The following is a 25,403-nucleotide window of genomic DNA, read 5'->3' on the forward strand; positions in this document are numbered from 1 at the left end:
AAAGGAAAAGACAACATCAGAGCCGCAACCTACTCAGGCAGGGAGAATGGATACCGAAGAATTCCATCTTCGACCAGATTGTGCGGATGTGGAGTTGTCCTGACATAGACCTCTTTGCCAGAAAGAAAAGAAAGGTGAAGTAGTTCTGTTCTTTCAACCCCAGGGAAAACCAAGAGTTGCCGGGCTTCACCCGACAGCGTGGAATTTTAAAAGGTCGTTGAGGGGAAAAAAGGGTTTTCTCCTAATTTCATAGCCACTCTTCTAAAGAGTAGGAAGGTGGTCAGTCACAAACAAAATCGACACCAGAACCAGGAAAAAGTTTTAGCTACCTCAGATTTTAAGGTCGGGGGGAGGTCCCGATATGTCAGGTCCTGGAGTTCTTTCAGAAAGGACTTGAGATAGGTCTTTCCACGAGTACCCTCAAAGTCCAGGTATCAGCCCTGGGGGCCCTGTTTAGCTGTGATCTCACGGGTGATTACTGGGTTGCTAGATTTATTAAAGCATCAAGCAGATCTAGACCCATCCTTAAGGAGAGGATTATGCCGAGGGACCTGAACTTGGTTCTGACAGCTATGACAGGTTCCCTGTTTGAACCCATTGATTCATCCCCAATAAAGTTGCTTTCCCTTAAAGTAGCTCTCTTGGTCGCGTAAACATCAGCTCGTAGGGTGAGTGATAATCCAGACTCTTTTTAGACTCCCGCCATATACCCAGTTCCTGGAAGATAGGGTTATATTTAAGCCAGATCCATCTTACTTGCCAAAGGTAGCCTCCAAATTCCATAGGTTGCAGGAAATAGTTCTCCCTTCCTTCCTTCCCAATCCTAAGAACCAGAAGGAGATGAAACTTCATACTCTAGATGTCAGGAGGTGCCTGTTAGAGTACTTATCTGTCACTGATCCTTGGAAGAAAGATAATTCCTTATTTGTGTCCTTCCAGGAAGCAAGGAAGGGTCTTAAGGTCCTGTCACACATAGCGACGCTACAACGATCCCAACAACGATACGACATGGCAGGGATCGTTGCTGCATCGCTATGAGGTCATTATTGAGATGTCAAACAGTCCGATCCACCCAACGACGCAGCAACGATCTGGCGTGCCGTAGCAACCTTTGTAACGATGTCGGAGGTCGTTGGGACCCTGTCACATTGCAGGCTCTCTTGACGATTCACAGCTCGATGAGGGATGTACTGTGTGACGCTGTATTTACACAGGCGGGGATTGTGTTCCCTTTTTCACGCCCTCAGCTCTGATTGGTGGTCACTACTGCGTCCTGATTGGCGGCCTTGCCTTTAAAAGAAGGTGACATACTAGCACTTTAGTTCATTGTTCCTGCACGTGTGTCTTTTGGCTTTCAGAACCTAGTAGCAATCACCGGCTGTCCTAGTTGCGTTCACCGGCTGTCCTAGTTGCGTTCACCGGCTGTCCTAGTAGCGTTCACCGGCTGTTCTAGTAGTGTTCACCGGCTGTGATTCCAGATTGATTGACCCAGACGCCTACTCAGTGTTGACGGTATGTATCTTTGGGGTCTACTTTAGGGTCGTTTCTATTATTTATAGGGGACCTAATTAACAGCTATAATTGCTCTGGAGGGAGGGCTTTGCTTCATTCGACTTTTGTATGGTCAGCCATTTTAGTTGGTCAAAGCACGTTACTGGCACACCCATTAAAAGGATGGTATGCAATTGTATGGTCAGCCATTTTAGTTGGTCAAAGCACGTTACTGGCACACCCGGTAATAGGATGGTATGCAATTTTGCATCACACGTTGCATGTTGTTATAATAATTTTTTTTTTTTAACCTTTTATAATATTTCTACTTTATTTTTTCCAGTTTGCTCCATCATGAACAAGGCACAGTGTTCGGTTGTGGTGGCTGCCTTGTTGGCTGAGGAAGCTCGCCGTCGTGATGAGGCCCAGATGCCGGAGAGGCGTTCCAAAAGAAAACCTTGCATGTGGACCAGAGAATGGCTGCAGAAGAGGCCCGAATTATCGCACATGCAGCTAGTGAGAGAGTTGCAGGACAAAAATCCACACAATTTCTGGAACTATCTGCGGATGTCTGAGGAATCGTTCATCTATTTACTGGAGCAAATTACTCCACTTATTGAATGAAGGGATGCAAAAATGCGTGCTGCCATTCCCGCAGATGAAAGATTGGCGGTCACGCTGAGATTCCTGGCCACCGGACGCTCACTTCAGGACCTGCATTTTTCAGCCGCTATTTCAAGGCCCCTCCTGAGCGTTCTTATTCCGGAGACATGCAGAGCAATTTTCCAATGTCTACACAGCTACATGGATTTTCCAAATACGGAGGAGGATTGGAAAAAGATTGCCTCCGATTTTGAAGAACTTTGGCAGTTTCCTAATTGTGGTGGGGCTTTGGACGGCAAACATGACCGCATCACCCAACCGACCAACAGCGGGTCATATTTCTTTAATTACAAGGTCTATTTTAGTATCATCCTGATGGCCCTTGTAAACGCCAACTATGAATTTATTTATGTGGACGTGGGCATGAACGGAAGGGTTTCCGATAGGGGAGTTTTGGAGCATACCCATTTTGGAGAATGTTTATTTAGCTCAGTCCTTCACTTGCCTCCAAACTCCGACACCCGAGGAAACATGAACTTTGTTTTGTCGGCGACAAGGTCTTCCCGCTTCATCCACATTTGCTTAAACCATTCCCCCAAAAAACTCTAACGGTTGAAAGAAGGATTTTCAACTACCGCTTGTCAAGGGCACGTCGGGTGGTTGAAAATGCCTTTGGGATCATGGCCAATCGGTTCCGCGTATTGCTCACGCCTATAAATATGAAGCTGGACTCAATTGACTCTGTGGTGATGGACTGCTGTGTGCTTCATAATTTTCTTAGGTGGCGTGATTCCAGTGCGTACTGCCCGCCTGGGTTCATGGACTCAGTGGACGTAACAAATGGCGAAGTGCAGCTGGGGGAATGGCATTCGACCGCACCCGCAATAGCAGGCTTTTTTTTTTTATTTAACGTGTTTACAAATTTGTTACTTTGTTGTAGAATAAATGTTTTAATAATAATGTTTTAATTGAAAACAAGCTTTGTGTTGTTCTTTCTTTATTAAACATACAAAGGTACATACTAATCCATTTACACACATTAAAACACACAAACATAAATGTGCCTTTACCTAATAATACACATACTACACACACACACACAAACTGATAAGCATAGATATATATTCTATACACTATGAATATATGCCTATGTGAGAAGTTAATTGGTTTAGGGACGCAAAAGCGTCTCCGGTGGACCGGGAGATCTTATTAAAAGGTCTCTGAGAACGCAGTAGCATCCGTGAAGCCGCCGCATGTCAATAATAAATGTGGGTGGAGTTGTAGCGTCGTGGGCGTGTTTTATGACCTTACTGCCGCCTAGCTGATGTTAAAATGGCGACCAGGCGGCGTTCTACAAACTGGGGTGACGCTGAGGTACGTTACCTCATCCAGGAGGTCGATTCCCTGGATTATGCCTGCAACCATCACAGGGAACATCCTGTCCAGGATGTTTTACGTAGGATCAGACGTGGCCTCGCTAGAAGGTTTGGTCTCCAGCGCTCGACATGACAGATTCGCAAATAACTAGCGGATCTGCGCTATAGATCACGAGACCACATCGCCAGCGTCCACTCCCAGATGGTCTCCGAGCATGGTGAGTGCACATTCCGCCCCATTAACTCCAAAAATAGTCACAACCAACAAGCCACATATAGTCCCTGTAAAGTCCATGCTAACACCTACACACACCCGCATAGTCCCTGCACAGACACACGAACCCCTGTATATTCCCTGAAAAGTCCTAGCCAAGGCCTGCACAGACCCGCATAGTACCTGCACAGACACATGAACCGCTGAAAAGTCCCAGCCAAGGCCTGCACAGACCCGCATAGTACCTGCACAGACACACGAACCCCTGTATAGTCCCTGAAAAGTCCCAGCCAAGGCCTGCACAGACCCGCATAGTACCTGCATAGACAAACAAAGCACCGTCTAGTCCCTGAAAAGTCCATGCTGACACCTGCACAGACCCGCATAGTACCTGCATAGACAAAGCACCATCTAGTCCCTGAAAAGTCCATGTTGACACCTGCACAGACCCGCATAGTACCTGTGCTATTGATAATTGTGTTTTATTTCCTCCAGACACTGAAAGCCAAGATGGCTCCCAAGAAGACCCACAGCCATAGCCGGAGACACCTGAAGACCAAGAGGATGCACGAGGATCCGGCTGGAACATCAGCCCGTCATCCTCTGAAGAATCGGAGGGCCCAACAAACCGTAAGTGTTTATTAAACAAAAAGTAACCTATATTTTGCTGCGTGAACAGAATTTAAGTTTGACCATTTCCCACCATAGGAATCCCAAGTCATGAAGACCTCCTGGTGTCACTCAGGAGAGTGACCCAAGCTGTGGAGGAACACCAACAGCTTTTGTTAAGGGCTGCGGCGGCCCAACCACGGGGCGGAAGACGTTAGTTTTTTTGTTTGGTTTTTGCTCTTTTGAATTTCAGTTTGTTTTTGTTAGATTTTCATAATGTTGTTGAAAATAATGATAGCTCAAAGTTAACCTATAAAAAAAGGTTTATTTCCACAGCTGTTGTGTTTTCTCTTCCCCCCCCCCAAAAAAAAAAATCGTCGCTCAAAAGCATTATACAGCTTTCCATTCCGATTGATGTCCCACAGATTATTACCCTCAATAGTTGCTATTGTTATAACAATATGCAAAATAAAATGAAGAATGCAGTCACTTTTACGGCAAAAACAAGAAAAATTTATTGAAATCCAACAAACAATAAATAAAAACAGTGTATAATTATATAGTTTATTTACAAACACTTTGAGAAAAAATAAAATAAAACTTTTAAACTGGTAACAAATAAAGAAAAAGAAAATCTATAAGTCTTCATATTGATTCTCTTGATTTGAAAATCCACGCCTGGGCAGAGAAGAGAGTTCGGAAAGAAATGACTGAGAGAAGTCAGGAAAATGGTGGTTGGGTGGGGGTAAGGGATGGTTTTGCGGTGGCCCAATCCTCCGCACTGGTGTGCTCCGCAGTGGCTCTTGTATTTGTGTCCATGAATGTGGCCAAGAAGGGTCACGGGCGATCACACTTTTGACGGTCGAAGTTTCATCCAGTCGACCTGACGCCGCTTCACTCAAAGTTTCAAAAATTACCCTTTCGGCTTGCTTCCTTTGGTTTGCATCCAGCATACCAAGGCGATCTGCTGCAAAGTTGGCAAAGCTGTCCATGGCCGAGTTTGCCATTATTTGATTGGCCAAACACATCAGGTCTGGGGACGGGGGCAAAGTTCCCTTTCTTTTCCGTGAATTTGTTTGCCATCGAGATAAAGTAAGGGGAGCAGGTTCTTGACTCGACCCCTTTAATGCCTCCTCCATACTCCTTTCACTCTCGGTGATGGTGTCGCACCCTTGCGTGGTCTGTTCTTGGAGCCAGTGCTGTGGGAACAAAAACAAAAACAAAAAAAGTTAAGCAAAGTATGGCTAATATTTCACAACTTTCAATGCCACACCCAAAATTTTTTACTGGATTGGTAGATATTAATATTTAATATTTTTCAAATAAACTATGGCATGTACATGCAAAGTTAAATTTCAATTTTCATGGGAAAAAAGAAGGTACTTACATCTCCAACAGGGGAGTCTGGATCATTCTCGATCTCTGGGTCTGGTTCCACATTCGGCCGCATCGAAGACACTATCTTCCTTGGAAGTTCCTCATCACAGGTGAAGCCGAGTAAGTCGTAGTACCACAGCGATGGCACGTACACCTCATCTGTGCCGGCACCAGACTTCCTCGACTTCTCCACCTTGTTCAGCTCCTTCTTGTAAACGGTGCGGAGAGACTGTATTTTTTGACGAACAAGAGTTTCATCAACCTTCTCGCTCGGGTTATGACACTTGAACAGGGCAATCATTTTCTCGTATGCCTCCCTTTTTTTGATCCTCTTGCTGTAGTCGGCGGACTTGATTTTCCAAAGACATGGCAGAGACCGATACAGCTCAATCATCTCCCGAACGAACTCCTCACTATTGTAAGACATCTGTAAAAAAAAAAAAAAAAAAAAAAATGACCATACTCTGAACATGGATGGAACATTGTAAAAGTAAACCACCAAAACCAAAAAAAAATTTACAAAAAAATACAGGGTGTTGGGTGTGTTCACTTCATACACCCTAAAAAAAATCTGAAAAAAGTGGAAACGCTGTTGAGACCCCAAAACAAGTATACCTACCATAAACACAGGCTATAGAAGCACCGTTGAATACAGATGGAAAAGCAGATGAGACAATGTGGAGTCGCAGCCGTTGAATGCAAACAGGATCTGAACTAGGACACACCCGGGTCAGGAACAAATTACTGAAGCGCTATTATGTTACCTTCTTTTAAAAGCAAGCCCGCCAATCAGGACGCTGTAGCGAGCACCAATCGGAGCAGAGAGAGGCGTGGAAACGGGAACGCAAATCCACGCTTTTGTCTCGCTTCTGAGTCGCTAATGAGGTCGTTGGGTACGTGTCAAACGTGACGATGCATGCTACGCTGCGGGACATGAGCGACCAAAAAAAAGTCCAGACCTTTCGGGCACGATCAGCGATACCCGGCAGGGGGGCCGATCGCTGATCCATGTCACACACAGCGATATCGTTGGTGAGATCGCTATTACGTCACAATACTTGTGACTCAGCAGCGATCTCGCTAGCGATCTCGCTTAGCGTGACGGGGCCTTTAGGGTGTCGAGAAGTACTTTAGCTAGATGGGAAAACAGTGCCAGAAGGTCTGAAGGCTTATTCCACTCGAGCCATGGCAGCCTCCTGGGCAGAAAGATCGGAGGTCTCGATCGAGCAAACATGTAAGACAGCTACATGGTTTTCTCCTTCCACCTTTCATAAGCATTATAGGTTGGATATGGGTTCCTCCTCCGATCCCACATTTGGGATAAGGGTGCTTCAGGCTGTAGCCCCTCCCTAAAAATTTCTTTCCTCTCTGTATATATCTCGGGGTGCTGTCATAAAGTCTTAGTTACTTACCGGTATTTTTTGAAGCCCATGACAACACCCTAATATTCCTTCCTTTCACGTGTTGGTGAGCACGTCTTCCACTTATAAGAAATCACGAGAGTGAAATCATCTGGTACTCGGTGTATTGTATCTTTCTGCCGTTAACCATGGGAGGTCCTCTCGTGCTCTGTAATCCAACTGATGTGTGGGAGAGGAGCCGCCCTTTTATGTCGGTAGGTTTTCTGTCCCTGAAGAGCGGATCCCCTCTCTGGTGGTGCTGTCATAGGCTCAGAAAAATACTCTTACTGGTAAGTAATTAAGACTTTTCTTTCTCAAGGAACTCTGGAGTCCTGAGGTTCTATTAGGACTTGTTAAGCCCATAACATGTATATAACCATTAGGTTTAAGTTTCCAATTGCTATTATTATCATTTTTTGTGTAGCAAATGATTTTAGGAGTAGCTCCATACAATATTTAGCTTTTGTAACCCCACATAGGGCGGAAGCCTCTGACTTGCCCATTGCGGGCTCGCATACTCCCTGACTGTATTGTTTCTTAGCTAGTCTCCTTGACAGAGGTTTTCCCTCTGTTCAGACTTGTTATTTTTTTAAGTTTTTTTTTTATTCTGTAATCTTTTTCTCTCTGTATCCCCTTGACCATAACGACCAGGCAGTTCAACTGTCTCACATGATATTTATAGACGAAGAATTTCATATTTGGTATAAATGGCGGACCTAACTATTGCTTCTCTGAATGTGAAAGGCTTCAACACGCCGAGAAACACTCTCAGATCCTTCACCACTTCCACAGGAGAAAGGTACATCTTGTATGCTTTCAAGAGACACATTTTAAAACTAATCACACTCCTACAATTAGGCATAAATACTACACATTTTGGCATTTTGCTCACAACCCTGAATCGCGCTCAAAAGGAGTTGCAATAGTAATTCACAAATTGTTAGCGTGTCAAGTCGACTGTATAGTAGATAGGGAAGCAAGGTATATTATCTTAATGTTATTTATAAGTGGCCAGTTATTCACAATCATAAAAGTCTGATTTCACATCTAATTTCTCTCTCCTCTGATGTGATCGCACATCAGAGGACAGAGAAATGAGTTCCCCCAGCCCCCCGGTACCTCCGGTGTCCCTGGACCCTCCTGCATCCCCTGGTGATGTCCCCCGGCGTCTTCTCCTATGATGAAAATGGTGGGCGCATGCGCAGTGCGCCAGCCAAGATCTGCCGGCCGGTATCCGGCAACAATAAGAAATTTTTTCTATTGGCTAGTTTTGATCACTGTGATAGACCCTATCACAGTGATCAAAATAAAATAGTAAATCAAACCCCCCTTTATCACCCCCTTAGTTAGGTAAAAATAATAAAATAAAAAAAATGTATTTCCATTTTTCTATTAGGGTTGGGCTATTGTTAGGGTTGGGGTTAGAGCTAGGGTTAGGGTTGGGTTAGGGTGTTGTTGGGGTTAAAGTTGTGGTTAGGGTTATGGCTGTGGTTATGGTTGGGATTACGGTTACGGTTGGGAATAGGTTAGGGGTGTGTTAGGGTTGTGGTTATGGCTGGGATTAGGGTTAGGAGTGTGTTGGGGTTAAGGTTGGAGTTAGAATTGAGGGGGTTCCACTGTTTAGGTAGATCTGGGGGTTTCCAAGCGCGACATGGCACCCGCCATTGTTTCCAGCCAATTTTGCGTTCAAATAGTCAAAATGGTGCTCCTTCCCTTCTGAACCCTGCCATGCGCCCAAACAGTGGCTTTCCCCCACATACGGGGTATCTGTGTACTCAGGAGAAATTGCACAACAATTTTTTTGGTACATTTTCTCCTGATACCCTTGTGAAAATAAAAAATTTGTTCCAAAGTAAATTTTTTGTGAAAAAAGTAAAATGTTCATTTTTTCCTTCTACATTGCTTTAGTTCTCGTAAGTCACCAGAAGGGTTAATAAACTTCTTGAATGTGGTTTTGCGTACCTTGAGGGGTGCAGTTTTTAGAATGGTGTCACTTTTGGGTATTTTCTGTTATATTGATCCCCCAAACTCATTTCATATGAGAGGTGGTCCCTAAAAAAATGGTTTTGTAAATTTTGTTGAAAAAATGAGAAATAGTTGTTCAACTTTTAACCCTTATAACATCCTAACAAAATAAAACAACTATGTTTTCAAAATTGTGCTCATGTAAAGTTGACATGTGGGAAATATTATTTATTAACTATTTTGGGTGGCACCACTCTCTGATTTAAGGGTACAAAAATTAAAAGTTTGAAAATTGCAAAATGTTCAACATTTTCGCCAAATTTGTTTTTTTTTTCATAAATAAACGGAAGTCATAACGAAGAAACTTTACCTCAAACATGAAGTACAATATGTCGCGAAAATACATTCTCAGAATTAGTTGGATATGTTGAAGCATTCCAGAGCTATAACTTCATAAAGTGACAGTGGTCAGAATTGTAAAAATTGGCTTGGTCATTAAAGAGAACCTGTCAGCACTTTTGGCCGATATAAGATACGGCCAGTGCCTTTCAGGGCTTATCTACAGTATTATATAATGCTAAAAAAAGACACAAAAAATGAGCTTAGTTGAAGTTGGAATACATACAACGTATAAATGCATGTTCACTTTGGCCATAAAACATTGAAAAAACCTACAAGAAGCAAAATAAACAAAAACCCTGCTCTAACTAAATAAGTAAAAAGGAAGTGCGTTTAAATAACACAGGGTTCTTAGTAATACGATTTTTGATTAAAAAAAAGCATGAAAGCCATCTCACCGTCGCCAAGGTGACCCTGATCGAGATGGTCCTACACTGTCTAATATTAAAACCTTACCATGAGTCGAAGTCAACCTCAGTGTGTGAATAAGGGCAGACAAAAGGGAACTGGTCCTTTTGTCTGCCCTTATTCACACACTGAGGTTGAATTCGACTCATGGTAAGGTTTTAATATTAGACAGTGTAGAACCGTCTCGACCAGGGTCACCTTGGCGACGGTGAGATGGCTTTCATGCTTTTTTTAATCAAAAATCGTATTACTAAGAACCCTGTGTTATTTAAACACACTTCCTTTTTACTTAGAGCAGAGTTTTTGTTTATTTTGTTTCTTGTAGCATTGTATAATGCTGTAGATAAGCCCCCGATCTGACCTGAAAGATAAGAAAAATAATTTATTACACTCACCCGTGGGGGCAGTCCGGTCCAGTGCGCAGGCGTGGGGCCTCTCTAACCTTTCCCGGCTCCTGCGCACGCAGTACTTTGCTCTGCCCTCAACATGGCAGATAAGTACACCTGCGCAGTAGCGCGATGCCGGGGAGCCATGAACCAAGCAGGAAGGCGGCATTGCAAGAAGATGGGAGGCGCCAGACCCGGACCTGCGACACTCATCGGACCGGACCGCCCCCCCGGGTGAGTATAATAAAACTTATTTTTCTTATCTTTCAGGTCGGATCGAGGGCTTATCTACAGCATTATAGAATGCTGCAGATAAGCCCTGAAAGGCAGTGGCCTATCGTATATTGGCCAAAAGTGCTGACAAGTTCCCTTTAAGTACCACATTGGCTCTGTCTCTAAGGGGCTAAGTAACAGATTACCAGTTGTTTATTGCAGATTACTAATGGTACCATATAATATTGCTTGTTTTCTTGTAACTAAACAAATGATTCTTTGAAAAGTTAATGTACCATCTGTTGTGTTTGTTTAAATCTGCTGGTATGTTTCTTTGTTGATTATGAAAAGCTCAATAAAATTTTTAATGAGAAATGCCACTGTAAGATTGACAGCGGCATTTAACTTAACAGCCACAGCTGGATCCAGGCTGTTAGAGGCGCATGACAGCTGATCTGATGCAGGAAAAGATGCGGGCTCAGCGCCGGAGCATGCATCAAATGCAGTGACACGATCTTGGAAGTACCTATACATCCAAGGTCTCTAAGGGGTTAACAGACAAGTACAAAGAAATAGAGGACTCTTCGTTCATGAGCTTACTATCTGCAGGATATTGGGGAATGAGACAGTGGGGTGGGGGGAAGTGGAACAGCTCTTATGGTAGTGAGGAGTCTGTGAGGTTGTTGCAGTCTGCAGGGTTTCCTGAAGACAAGAGTTTTCAGGTTGGGTCTGAAAGTTTCAGTTGTGGGAGACAATTGGACATGATGAGGCACTGAATTTCAGAGGATGGTGGATGCATCTGGATCTTGGAGGCGATGGGGTTAGGAATGTACGAGGACAGGTGAGAGGAGGTGGTCTTGTGAGGACTGGAAATTACATATGGAGAGGTATCGGGAGATTAGTTTGGAGATGTTTGGAGGACACAGATTAAGGACGGCCTTGTAGGTCAGTGTTAGTAGTTTAAATTGGATGCACTGGAGAATTGGAAGCCAGTGAAGGGATAAGCAGAGGTCGAAGAGTAGCGAGGTGGGTAAATCAGGCAGTGAAATTAAGGATAGAATAGAGGGGTTGTTCGAGAGTGTTAAATAAGAGGCCAGAGAAGATGATGATATGGGAGATGATGAGGGCATGTAGTAACATTTTACTTGCTTCAAGGTTGGGGAAAGGACAAATTCTGGAATTATTGTTGAGTTGGAGGCGGCATGATGAGGTAAAGACTTGGATGTGTGGTTTGGAACGCAGAGTCGAGAATTAGGGCTCCTTCATGGGTGTTTTTCACATACGAGTTCTATCTGTGATTTTCATGGATAACCGTTGTACCTATGACAATCTATTGGGATGTTCAGATGTCCTTGATTTTTTGTGGACCTAGTGGTCCGTATAAAATCGTGGAGATATGTCCGATATTGATCCAAGTGTTGGATTAAACTTGATAATGAAAGTCTATGGATCCATTAAAAAAAATCCGAGAGAACTCGGATGCCATCCATGTGCTGTCTGTTTTTCACTGACTGATAGAAGAAGGTGAAAGGTGAAGGTTTTTTCCTTATTTGTGAAAAATAACACTGATGAAACTCTGATGAAAATCACTGATGAAACTTGCTCCGTTTTTTTCTACATAAAAAAAAAAATGACTTCTGAATGCGGCCTTACACTCAGGCAGTGGACTTGTGTAATTTATTGTAAAAGATAAGTCAGCTCGGGGTTGAATGAGATGGAGGAAAGATAAGTTCAATTTTGTCCACTGAGTTTTAGAAAGCGTGTTGAAAAGGAGAGTCTGGGTGATGGATACTCTGGGATTCTGGACAGCAAAGAGGTGACATCTGGGCCGGAAAAGTAGATTTGAGTGTCATCAGCAAAGAGGTGGTACTCGATGCCATGGAACTTTATGAGCTATCCTATGCCAAATATATAAATTGACAAGAGTAGGGGTCCCAGAACTTTGCTTTAAGGGACACCAAATGAGAGAGGATGGGATGAGGAAGTAGTATGGGAATGGGAGACGCTAAATGTGCAGTTAGAGAGTTATGAGGAGGAGATCCAGGAACGCACAAGGTATTTGATGGAAGGGAAGAGGGGATCTGTAGTAGAAAGAAGTGGTCAACTATGTTGAAGGCAAAAAACAGGTGTAGGAGGAGGCGGACAGATGGTTAGCAAGTCATTTATAACTTTAGAAACCTAAAAGTGGACCTTATAATAGAAGAGTCTCCTAAACAAGTCTACGGTCAGGTTCACATTGCGTTAACACAGCCCGTTCAATGCATAGTGTTAAGTTCAGTGTAGAATCACTGCACACGTAGAATATGTTCAAAGTGAACTTTTTATTTATTGACGGTGATGAAGCGACAGCTGACGTTTCGGCCTGACAACGGCCTTTATCACATAGTCGCTGAAACAATAAAATATATACAGTAAGAATCAAAGGAAATACATACAAAATATATACAGAACAAGTATATCCAAAAGAGCATTAGTGGTGTAAAATATGTTAATGCCATAGGATCACTAGAGAACATAGAGGCACTTTTACACAATAGGGAATAAGATGGCGGTATACATAGAAATTATAGTAATGAGATCATACCCCTTTTAAAGTAGAGTGTCTGTAGTCACCGGGTAATTAGAATCACTGCTAGGCAATATTTCAAAAGATGCAGATTATCTTGTAGATGAGGGTAAAAGGAGGTATGGTTAGATAGAGATACACGTATGTGGACTCCTATGGGAGTATATCTGTGTAGCTACATTAGAGAAAGCCATATATCCATATAGTGTGATATCAAAAGATTAGCATAGCTGCTTTGAGACATTTTTGTGTTACAAAGGCTTGGACAGCTGCTTATCATATAGATAGTATGCTTTATTTGTATATTCATCCACTCAATGCCGACTTTTATTTCCCATTGACTTGCATTGGGGTCGGGTTTTCGACGAAACTCCGACTTTTTTTGCCCTAGTCGGACCAGTTTCATCTGAAACAAATTTTGTTTCATGAAACCCGATCCGACCAAAGTCACTCAACTCTAGTCCCGATAAGTATACAAAATCCCTGGTGGTGTAGCGGTATTCCATTAGAAAAGGGTACTTACAATCATTGGTGGCGCAGTGGGAGATGCAGGCACCGCTGTGCTTCCGCAGTGAGTGAGCCCTGTACCCAGGGCCGTGCTCTTGTCAGCGCTTAGACCGATCATGTGATCGGAAATTATGTAGGACGCCAGCGCGTGCGCAGTAGTGTCGCCCAGCAAGGGGAAACCACCATCTTTTTGGTGGTTTCCCTTTGCTGGGCAACACTACAGCGCACGCGCTGGCGTCCTGCATCATTTCCGATCACATGATTGGTCTAAGCGCTGATAAGAACAAAGACATGGGTACAGGCAGGGCCGTATTTATCAGTAGGCACTGGAGGGCCCGTGCCTGGGGCGGGACTTTGCGGGAGGGCAGCACCTGAGCAGTGTTTTTTTTTTTGTTCTGGGGGTCAGCCCTCCCCCTCGTTCACAACCCCCATCGCCATCCCCTCCGCAATGATACCTCCTCCAGGCTCCAGCGGTGCCGACATTTTCAGGGGGGAGCAGGGGTGTCAGATCATACTGGCCCCCCTGACACGTCTCTGCAGACACCATGCTTGTCCCACGGTCTCCTTTCCTTCCTACAGCGGTCACATGGTACCGCTCATTAAAGTAATGAATATGCGCACATTTATTACTTTAATGAGCGGTACCACGTGACCACTGAAGGAAGGAAAGGAGACCGTGGGAGAAAGGGGCTGCAGAGACCGCGCCAGGGGGAGGTAAGTATATGCTATATTCATCTGTCCCGGTTCCAACGCTGCTTGCCGCTGTCTGCCCGCCGGTCCCTCTGTCAGTGACGTTCACGCAGAAGAGGGCGCGATGACGTAGTCAGTGTGTGCCCTCTGCCTGAACAGTCACTGTCAGAGGGACCCGGTGGGCAGACAGCGGTGAGCAGCGGTGGAACCAGGATAGGTGAACATCTCAGGTGCTGGGTCCTGAGCCAGCGGTGACACCTGTCCCCCACAGCGTGCCGGTGTCCGCCTGCTCAGCACACCGGCACCTGCCCCCAGCGATGAGAGGTATGTGATTTTTTTTTTAATACCTGCAGTAGCGGCAGCAGAAATATTTGGTGGCATAATCTATGGGGCATCTTATGTGGGCAGCATATGGGGGCATATTCAGTGGAACATCATATGGGGGCATATTCAGTGGAGCATCTTATGGGGGCATATTCAATGGAGCATCTTATGGGGGCATATTCAATGGAGCATCTTATGGGGTCAGCATATTGGGGCATATTCAGTGGAGCATCTTATGGGGCAGCATATGGGGGCATATTTAATGGAGCATCTTATGGGGCATATTCAGTGGAGCATCTTATGGGGCATATTCAATGGAGCATCTTATGAGGGCAGCATATGGGGGCATATTCAATGGAGCATCTTATGGGGGCATATTCAATGGAACATCTTATGGGGGGCATATTCAATGGGGCTGCATATTGGGGCATATTCAGTGGAGCATCTTATGGGGGCATATTCAATGGAGCATCTTATGAGGGAAGCATATGGGGTCATATTCAATGGAACATCTTATGGGGGTATATTCAATGGAGCATCTTATGGGGGCATATTCAGTGGAGCATCTTATGGGGGCAGCATATGGGGGTATATTCAGTGGAGCATCTTATAGGGGCAGCATATTGGGGAATATTCAGTGGAGCATCTTATGGGGTCAGCATACGGTGGCATATTCAGTGGAGCATCTTATGGGGGCAGCATATGGGGCATATTCAATGGAGCATCTTATGGGGGCATTCAGTGGAGCATCTTATGAGGGAATATTCAGTGGGGCAGCATATGGGGGCATATTCAGTGGAGCATCTTATGGGGGCAGCATATGGGGGCATATTCAATGGAGCATCTTATGGGGGCATATTCAGTGGAGCATATAATGGGGGCAGCATATGGGGCATAATCTATGGAACATCTTATGTGGCCATACCCTTTATGGAGCAGCATATGGGGCATATTATTCTATGGAGCATCTTATGGGGCCATTAATAACCTTTGTGCAGCATTATATGTGGTGTACAGTATTTTGTATGGAGCATCTTATGGGGCCCATCATGAACTGTGGAGCATTATATGGGGCTCCTGATTCAATATGGCTATTCAAAAACATTTAACCTACTGATGTCTCAATTTATTTTTACGTTTATTGGTATCTATTTTTATTTTTGAAATTTACCAGTAGCTGCTGCATTTTCCACCCTGGGCTTATACGCGAGTCAATAAGTTTGCCAAGTTTTTTATGGCAAAATTAAGGGGGTCGGCTTATAAATGGGTCGGCTTATACACCAGTATATACGGTAATCCTCCAATGTCTGCTGGACATGGTATGAGGATAGTTTAGGGTACGTGCACACGCTGCGAATTCTGCTGCGGATTGATCCGTGCGGATTTTGCAAAGACCTGCGGTTTATCTGCTGATTAGCCTGTGGTTTTTGCCCAGCGATTTATCACCTCTACAATGGAGATGGTAAACCGCAGCGGAATCCACAGAAAGAATTGACATGTGACGCGTGGAAAAATCCGCACCGTCTGCACTGCGGTTTCCATTTCCCATAGGATATTAAGGTACTGTACACCGCAGCAGAAACTGCTGCGGATCCGCAGGACGAAAACTGCTGCGAATCGGCAGAATTCGCAGCATGTGCACACACCCTTATAGTTCAGATAGTACACAGACACCATAATTCTTGCTGATAACCAGTTAACGTTTTCTTGTCCACCACACTGCAGTGTCAAAAGAGGAAGACAGCGAGACAGGAAGCAACATGGCATCAGAGAGCTCTTGACCTCGAAACAGAAGATCCTCAGATCCTGGTATTGTGACATAATATTAAGAATAATATTTATTAATTGATATATTGCGCTATTAACTTCACAGCGCTTTACATACATGATACATCCTCAACACTGTCCCCATTGTGGCTCACAATCTAAACATCCTATTAGTAGGTCTTTGGAGCTTGATAGGAAACCCACACAAACACGGGGAGAACATATAAACTCTTTGCAGATGTCATCCTTGTTGGGATGTGAACCCCAGACCCCAGTGCTACCAAGCTGTTGCGCTGACTACTGAGCCACTATATACAGTGCTAAGCACTAAGCCACCATATACAGTGCTAACCACAGAGCCACCGCGTACAATGCTAACCAATGAGCCACCGTGCTGCCATAATAGCTATGCAAGAATATTTTTGCTGGTAGCATTGTGTATTAGCTCTTTCTATGCACATCATATGCACTAAACATGTTTTTAATTGATTTATTTGAGGATGTAATATTGATATCCTATCCTTATAATAGGCTATCAATATTGACACCAGCACTGATCAGTTGACTGAAGGAGTTGTAGCGCTTCATGGAATAATGACTGCTATTTTACCCTACTTATACACTATGTTCCAATGGTCATTTGTTGATTTTGCAGCATTAATGTTGGAAACACGGACCGAGAGGCATACGAGTACTCGCATGACTCACCCGGGACAGCTGAAGGCTCTCTGAACGTGAGTGCATCAGCTGCATAGAAACACGTACAGCTGACATGCTCCTTCCTGCAACCGTCCCAGGTGAGTCATGTTAGACTCGTACAAGTATCTTGCATGCATCTCACACCTTGTGTCTCCAGTCTGAGGCCACATTTACTGAATTCAAATGCTTTTTCAATCAAAAACGTCTTAGGTGCTTTCACACTGCTACATTTCTGATCCGTGTCTATTCTTTTTTTATTCGTTTTATTCTATACGTTTTGTCACTGATCCATTTGTGTCAGTTTTTTTCATTCACCCAGAATCAGAGAATGCTCTGGTTTTGGGCTGCCTTGAAAACGCCGACACAAACGGACAGACGTGGATCTGTAGCTCGTGGATCCATGAGTCAAATAACATGGATGTCTATGGAGTCGGATCTGTACAGATCCGTGAAAAAAACAGATCTGTGAAACAGATCCGTTTTGCTGTACTGAGAAATCAGCATTTCAATTGATATATAAATAATGCCTAACGACTATGGTGGATCTTACCTCTCTCTCACTCCAGCTCTATTTCCCGCAGAGTGCCACCTCCTTCACTGACAGCCTCTATGATGTGTTTCCTTCTGGAAAAAAGAGCTGTAAGTCGATCAGGAAGAGGTGGCACTGAGCGGGTATAGAGCTGGAGTAACAGATCAATTCACTCATCTGAATATGTATGCAAACCGATTTCAGACGAATAGACTGAACATGTAAAAATATTGCTGGAATTGTCTTTGTGTTAGAGTGGGTAGTCAGGAGCCGGAATCTCCAGGAGTGGACCCTCTGGACCGTGGCACTGAGGGGCCCCGGGCAAGCTGTCGGGTGGAACCGACCTCTATACAGGGACCGTTAGGAGCAGGCCCAGGGGTTCGAGTACCACAGTAGCCGGTACCGAGAGGGGCGGCTCAGGGTGGACTGGAGTAGGAGAGTGGGACTGAAGTGTAGATGATAGAACAGGGCTGGAACACAGGAGACAGGAATGGAGTAAGGCTAGAGACTGGAACGTGGAGGAACTGAAGTGTAGATGACAGGACAGAGTTGGAACACAGGCGACAGGAATAAAGGAGGACGGAAGGACTGGAGCAGGATGGAACTGGAACACCGGAGGCAGGACTGGAGTAGGATGGCAGGACTGGAACAGGAACACCGGAGGCAGGACTGGAGTAGGACGGTAGGACTGGAGCAGGATGGATCAGGAACACCGGAGGCAGGAGACAGAGGAAACAGGAACACTGGAGCAGGACTGAGAATAACTGTTAGCGAACACGGAAGACAGGCTGCGAGGCTGCTGCAGGAAACACTGAGGACGGCACCGAGAGACTGTAGAGAGCACAGGAGGAAGCAGGGCCCAGTGTGCAAGGTAACACAATGATCAGGTGCCTCCCTCAGGCGGAAGCGGCCTGATATAGTCCCGTCTTGGTCTGCCATTGGTCCGAAGGTGCTTCCGGGTCAGGGCACAGCTGGAGCACAAGAAGCAGCAGGGAGGCGCGGCCACGGCCTATGGCGCATGCGCATTGCATGCAGGGATGGCGTCGGCCGCGAGCCCGTCAGAAGTGACCGCCGTGGCCGTCGGGTGGGAAGAGGCTGCGGCGTGGGAGCGGAGGCCGGCTGCGGAGGCCGGGTGAGTATGACGGAGCGGTGTAACAGTATCCCCTCCCCTAAGCCGCCCTGCCAGGAGATTAGCAAGAAATCTCTTGAGGATACGGGGAGCATTGATATTCTCCCGAGGCTCCCAGGATCTCTCCTCAGGACCAAAGCCCTTCCAATCAACAAGAAAGAATGTCCTACCTCTAACCCTCTTCATAGCGAGAATGTCCTGCACTTCAAAGACATCATCGGCACCCACCGGCTGAGGACCAGGATCAGGCAAGGAATGGAAGCGATTCAGCACCACAGGTTTCAGGAGGGAGACGTGGAAGGTATTCGGGACTCGGAGCGAAGCAGGCAACCTCAATTTGTAAGCGACTTCGTTGATACGTCATGAATTTCAAACGGACCGATGTAGCGTGGTCCGAACTTGTAGGAGGGCAGTTTCAACCGGATGAATTTGGAGGAGAGCCAGACTTTGTCACCAACACGATACGGTGGAGGATCCAATCTCCTTTTGTCGGCATAATTCTTCATCTGATCAGCGGACCTCTTCAGTGACGTATTGGTCTCGGCCCAAATCTTGGAAAATTCAGAGGACAAGGCCTTGGCTGTGGGTACCACGGAGGCAGGGGTTATCGGAAGAGGAACACCAGGATGTCTGCCAAAAACAATGAAGAACGGAGACTTGGCCGAGGACTCGCCAGCATGGTTGTTAGAAGCAAACTCTGCCCAGGGGAGTAAGTCGACCCAATCGTTCCCGTGGGCGTTGGAGAAATGACGTACCGCGTCAATGTCTGGTTGGTACGCTCTACCTGTCCATTGGACTGTGGATGGTAGGCTGAGGAGAAGTCGAGGGAAACGTTCATGAGCTTGCAAAGTGAACGCCAGAACTTGGACGTAAACTGAACCCCTCGGTCAGACACAATGCATTGAGGTAGTCCATGGAGTCTGAAGATTTGGTCAATGAAAACTTTGGCCAGCTCCGGCGTCGAGGGAAGACCGGGCAGAGAGACGAAGTGGACCATCTTGGAAAAACGATCCACCACCACCAAAATGACTGTGCAGCCTGAAAAGCGGGGTAGGTCGGTGATGAAACCCAAGGAACCGTAGGAATGGGCAACGGAAGCAACAAGCCGGACGGAGGTCTTCTTGGCACTTTGTTTTTAGCACAGGATGGACAAGAAGCCACAAAGTCGAGTACATTTTGGCGAAGCGTGGGCCACCAGTAGTGACGCATGATAAGATCAAGGGTCTTCTTAGTTCCGTCATGGCCGGCCAGTTTGGAGGAGTGCCCCCATAGGAGAACCTTTCGCTTGAGGTTCTCAGGCACAAGTGTCTTGCCTGGAGGAGGAGTAAGCCAGTTCACTGGAGCCACTGTGATGATCCTAGTGGGATCAATGATACAGTTGTGGCCAAAAGTATTGACACCCCTGCAATTCTGTCAGATAATACTCAGTTTCTTCCTGAAAATGATTGCAAACACAAATTCTTTGGTATTATTATCTTCATTTAATTTGTCTTAAATGAAAAAACACAAAAGAGAATGAAGCAAAAAGCAAAACATTGATCATTTCACACAAAACTCCAAAAATGGGCAAGACAAAAGTATTGACACCCTCAGCCTAATACTTGGTTGCACAACCTTTAGCCAAAATAACTGCGACCAACCGCTTCCGGTAACCATCAATGAGTTTCTTACAATGCTCTGCTGGAATTTTAGACCATTCTTCTTTGGCAAACTGCTCCAGGTCCCTGATATTTGAAGGGTGCCTTCTCCAAACTGCCATTTTTAGATCTCTCCACAGGTGTTCTATGGGATTCAAGTCTGGACTCATTGCTGGCCACCTTAGGGTATGTGCACACGTTGCAGAAAATTTCTGCACAAAAACCTGAATCCCTTCCCAGAAACCGCACCTATTTTTCCGCGGCGTTTTTTGCGCGGTTTTGATGCGTTTTTTACCGCAGCGGTTTCTAAAAGCATGGGAGAAGCCTAAACCGCGGAAAAAAACGCAAAATTAATGTGCATGCTGCGGTTTTTACCGCGATGCGGTTTTTTCGCGGTAAAAAACGCATCAATGTGCACACAAAGTGCAAAATGCATAGAAATGACTGTGCAGCTTATTTTTAGCGGTTTTATAGTGAAAACCGCGGTAAAAACCGCTAAAAAAACCGCTGTGTGTGAACACAGCCTTAGAAGTCTCCAGTGCTTTCTCTCAAACCATTTTCTAGTGCTTTTTGAAGTGTGTTTTGGGTCATTGTCCTGCTGGAAGACCCATGACCTCTGAGGGAGACCCAGCTTTCTCACACTGGGCCCTACATTATGCTGCAAAATTTGTTGGTAGTCTTCAGACTTCATAATGCCATGCACACGGTCAAGCAGTCCAGTGCCAGAGGCAGCAAAGCAACCCCAAAACATCAGGGAACCTCCGCCATGTTTGACTGTAGGGACCGTGTTCTTTTCTTTGAATGCCTCTTTTTTTTCTCCAGTAAACTCTATGTTGATGCCTTTGCCCAAAAAGCTCTACTTTTGTCTCATCTGACCAGAGAACATTCTTCCAAAACGTTTTAGGCTTTTTCAGGTAAGTTTTGGCAAACTCCAGCCTGGCTTTTTTATGTCTCGGGGTAAGAAGTGGGGTCTTCCTGGGTCTCCTACCATACAGTCCCTTTTCATTCAGACGCCAACGGATAGTACGGGTTGACACTGTTGTACCCTCGGACTGCAGGGCAGCTTGAACTTGTTTGGATGTTAGTCGAGGTTCTTTATCCAACATCCGCACAATCTTGCGTTGAAATCTCTTGTCAATTCTTCTTTTCCGTCCACATCTAGGGAGGATAGCCACAGTGCCATGGGCTTTAAACTTCTTGATGACACTGCACACGGTAGACACAGGAACATTCAGGTCTTTGGAGATGGACTTGTAGCCTTGAGATTGCTCATGCTTCCTCACAATTTGGTTTCTCAAGTCCTCAGACAGTTCTTTGGTCTTCTTTCTTTTCTCCATGCACAATGTGGTACACACAAGGACACAGGACAGAGGTTGAGTCAACTTTAATCCATGTCAACTGGCTGCAATTGTGATTTAGTTATTGCCAACACCTGTTAGGTGCCACAGGTAAGTTACAGGTGCTGTTAATTACACAAATTAGAGAAGCATCACATGATTTTTCGAACAGTGCCAATACTTTTGTCCACCCTCTTTTTTATGTTTGGTGTGGAATCATATCCAATTTGGCTTTAGGACAATTCTTTTTGTGTTTTTTCATTTAAGACAAATTAAATGAAGATAATACCAAAGAATTTGTGTTTGCAATCATTTTCAGGAAGAAACTGAGTATTATCTGACAGAATTGCATGGGTGTCAATACTTTTGGCCACAACAGTATGAGAAGGTTCCTCCGTTGTTTCATGTGGCTGGAAGACCCTGGACAGGGCGTCGGCTTTGGTATTCTTGTTGTCAGGCAGAAACGGAGCTCGAAGTCAAATCGGGCGAAAAATAAGGACCATCTGGCCTGACGAGGGTTGAGTCTCTGGGCAGACTGGAGATAGGCCAGATTCTTGCGGTCCGAGAAGATGACAAAGGGATGAACAGCTCCTTCCAGGAGGTGACGCCATTCCTCCAAGGCCAACTTGATGGCCAGGAGTTCCTGGTCGCCGATCGAGTAGTTACACTCGGATGGAGAGAAGGCCTTTGAGAAGAAGCCACAAGGATGCAGGCGACCGGAGGCGGTTCTCTGGGACAATACTGCCCCGGCACCTGTATAGGAAGCGTCCACCTCGAGTACAAAAGGTCGATTGCTCTCAGGGCGATGCAGGACTGGAGCCGTGGAGAAAGCCTGTTTTAGGGTCAGAAAGGCCTCTACTGCCTCAGGAGTCCAAACTTTGGGGGTAGTCCCCTTACGTGTGAGAGCAAAAATAGGTCTTGTGATTGCGGAGAAGTGGGAGACAAATTGCCGGTAATAATTGGCGAATCCGAGAAATCGTTGTATCGCCTTTACTCCGACGGGGCGAGGCCATTTGAGAATGGCAGACAACTTCTCGGGGTCCATCCTTAGACCAGCGTCGGAGATAATGTATCCCAGAAACGGCAAAGAGGTCTGTTCGAAGAGACATTTCTCGATCTTCGCATACAGGCAGTTCTCACGAAGACGCTGTAGCACCTGGCGGACACTCTTTCTGTGGGACGAGAGGTCCGGCGAGAAGACGAGGATGTCGTCTAAGTACATGACAACACAGGAGTACAATAGATCCCGGAAGATCTCATTGACGAACTCTTGAAACACCGCCGGAGCATTGCAAAGACCAAAGGGCATGACCAGGTACTCGAAATGGCCGTCTCGAGTGTTGAAAGCGGTCTTCCACTCGTCACCTGCATGGATACGGACCAGATCATAGGCTCCTCTGAGGTCCAGCTTGGAGAAGACCCGAGCCCCTCTGAGACGGTCAAACAGTTCCAGAATGAGTGGAAGAGGGTACCTGTTCTTGATGGTAATCTCATTCAAGCCCCTATAGTCAATGCACGGCCATAGAGTTCCATCCTTCTTTTTGACGAAGAAGAACCCGGCTCCCGCGGGCGAAGAGGATTTCCGTATAAAGCCTTTGGCGAGGGTCTCTCGGACGTACTCGGACATGGCGGTGGTCTCTGCGGGAGAAGGGGTAGATTCTGCCCCTTGGAGGGGTTGAACCGGGAACAAGTTCAATTGGGCAGTCAAACGGCCGGTGTGGAGGGAGGACCTCCGCTTCCTTCTTATCAAAAACATCGGCGTAAGAGCTGTAGGCTGGAGGAAGACCCGGAAGGTCTGGAAGTGACAGAGGAGCGGCCGCCAGGCAAACAGGAGCCAGACAGCGAGCTTGGCACGGGTGCCCCCAGCGGAGTATTTCCCCAGAAGACCAGTCGAGAACAGGCTGATGAGTCCTTAACCATGGAAGACCGAGTAGAATGGCGTGAGAGAGCTTAGGCAAAACGTAAAAGGCTCTCTTCTCTCGGTGTAAGGCTCCAACTTGCAACTCCACTTCAGTGACCAAGGTGACGGTCACCTGTAGCGGTTTGCCATCCACTGCGGCAATCTGGATAGGGTTAGATAGAGTAACCACGGGAATTTGGTATTTGTCCCCCTCTTCAGGTCGAATGAAGTTACCTGCCGAGCCCAAATCCACATAGGCCACCTCGGAACCACGTCTCTCCCCTGAAACCAAAAGCACAGAAATCGTAAGAGGGATCATCATCACCTAGGGAGGCCTCTCTTACCTGACCTAGGTGGAGAAGTTTCCCTGTCTCTTAGGACTGGTGTGGACATAGTGTGAGGAATCACCGCAATAGAGGCACAGACCTTGTGCCCGCCTCTCTCTGACGCAACTCGGCCAACTTTAGGTGATCTATCTGCATGGATTCGACCAAGGAGGGAAAAGAGGACCCGGCCGAACGGGGACTGGCAGAACGAGTGAAAAGGGGAACTGGCCTGGTGGACCTCCTGTCTCTCGCTGACTCGCGAGCGCGCTGCTGGAAGCGTAGGTCAATGCGGGTAGCCAGCGAGATAAGGTCCTCTAAGGTGGACGGGGTATCTCGACCTGCGAGTTCATCTTTTATTCTGCCTGAAAGACCGCGCCAGAATGCCCCTACCAAAGCCGCGTTATTCCAGCCGAGCTCAGAGGAGACAGTGTGAAAGCGAATAGCGTACTGTCCGACCGTGAGAGAACTCTGATATAAGTTAAAGATTAACTCAGTGAGAGAGGCTAACCGGCCCGGCTCATCGAAGACCCTGCGAAAAGTATCCAAGAATACCGGGAGACTCGAGACTACAGGGTCGTCACGTTCCCAGAGGGGATTCAACCAACACAGGGCCTCCCCCTCCAGATGGGACATGATGAAGGCCACCTTGGCCCGATCAGAGGGATATTGCTGCGGCAACCATTCAAAGTGGAGGCTACACTGATTTAAGAACCCCCTACACAGCTTGGGATCCCCGGTGAAGTGAGGCAGTTTGGCAAGGCGGGGCGTTGGGAGAGCTGTAGACGCAGAGGGAGGAGTCGGGGCTGCGGTAGCAGCCTGGAGGACCGACAAGCGACTGTCAAAGGAGGCCATGTAAGACAAAATGTGGGCTTGAGTATCTTGTTGCTGACCAAGCTCCTGTTGGAGACTGGCCAGTTGAGTGGCATTTCCAGGATTGGCCACCTGCAGGGCCGACAAACGGGTGTCCATAGACTTCATGACCGACATATTGTGTCCCTGATTCTCCCGCAGGAAGAGCAACTCTTTCTGACTAGCAGCAGTAATGTCGGCGGAGTCCATGGCTTGATCGTACTGTTAGCGTGGGTGGTCAGGAGCCGGAATCTCCAGGAGTGGACCCTCTGGACCGTGGCACCGAGGGGCCCCGGGCGAGCTGCCAGGTGGAACCGACCCCTATACAGGGACCGTTAGGAGCAGGCCCAAGGGTTCGAGTACCACGGTAACCGGTACCGAGAGGGGCGGCTCAGGGTGGACTGGAGTAGGAGAGTGGGACTGAAGTGTTGATGACAGAACAGGGCTGGAACACAGGAGACAGGAATGGAGTAAGGCTAGAGACTGGAAGGTGCAGGAACTGAAGTGTAGATGACAGGACAGAGTTGGAACACAGTTGACAGGAATAAAGGAGGACGGAAGGACTGGAGCAGGATGGAACTGGAACACCGGAGGCAGGACTGGAGTAGGACGGCAGGACTGGAACAGGATGCAACAGGAACACCGGAGGCAGGACTGGAACACCGGAGGCAGGACTGGAGTAGGACAGAAGGACTGGAACAG

General features: G+C 46.4%; 1 protein-coding gene across 1 annotated transcript; it reads right to left on the minus strand.

Moving 5' to 3' along the window:
- Positions 1–4,784: 4,784 nt before the first annotated feature.
- Positions 4,785–9,660, minus strand: LOC141096590 (uncharacterized). The gene is made up of 2 exons (XM_073583330.1): positions 5,681–9,660; positions 4,785–5,492 (listed from the first exon to the last, which is right to left on the minus strand). The coding sequence occupies exons 1-2, from the start codon at positions 6,290–6,292 to the stop codon at positions 4,929–4,931; spliced, it is 1,176 nt and encodes a 391-aa protein (XP_073439431.1). The 5' UTR covers positions 6,293–9,660; the 3' UTR covers positions 4,785–4,928.
- Between the last annotated feature and the right edge of the window lie 15,743 nt (positions 9,661–25,403).

This window comes from Dendrobates tinctorius, unplaced genomic scaffold (assembly GCF_039654945.1).
Source record: "Dendrobates tinctorius isolate UK_male_01 unplaced genomic scaffold, ASM3965494v1 ptg000075l, whole genome shotgun sequence".
In the NCBI taxonomy this organism is placed as follows: Eukaryota; Metazoa; Chordata; class Amphibia; order Anura; family Dendrobatidae; genus Dendrobates; species Dendrobates tinctorius.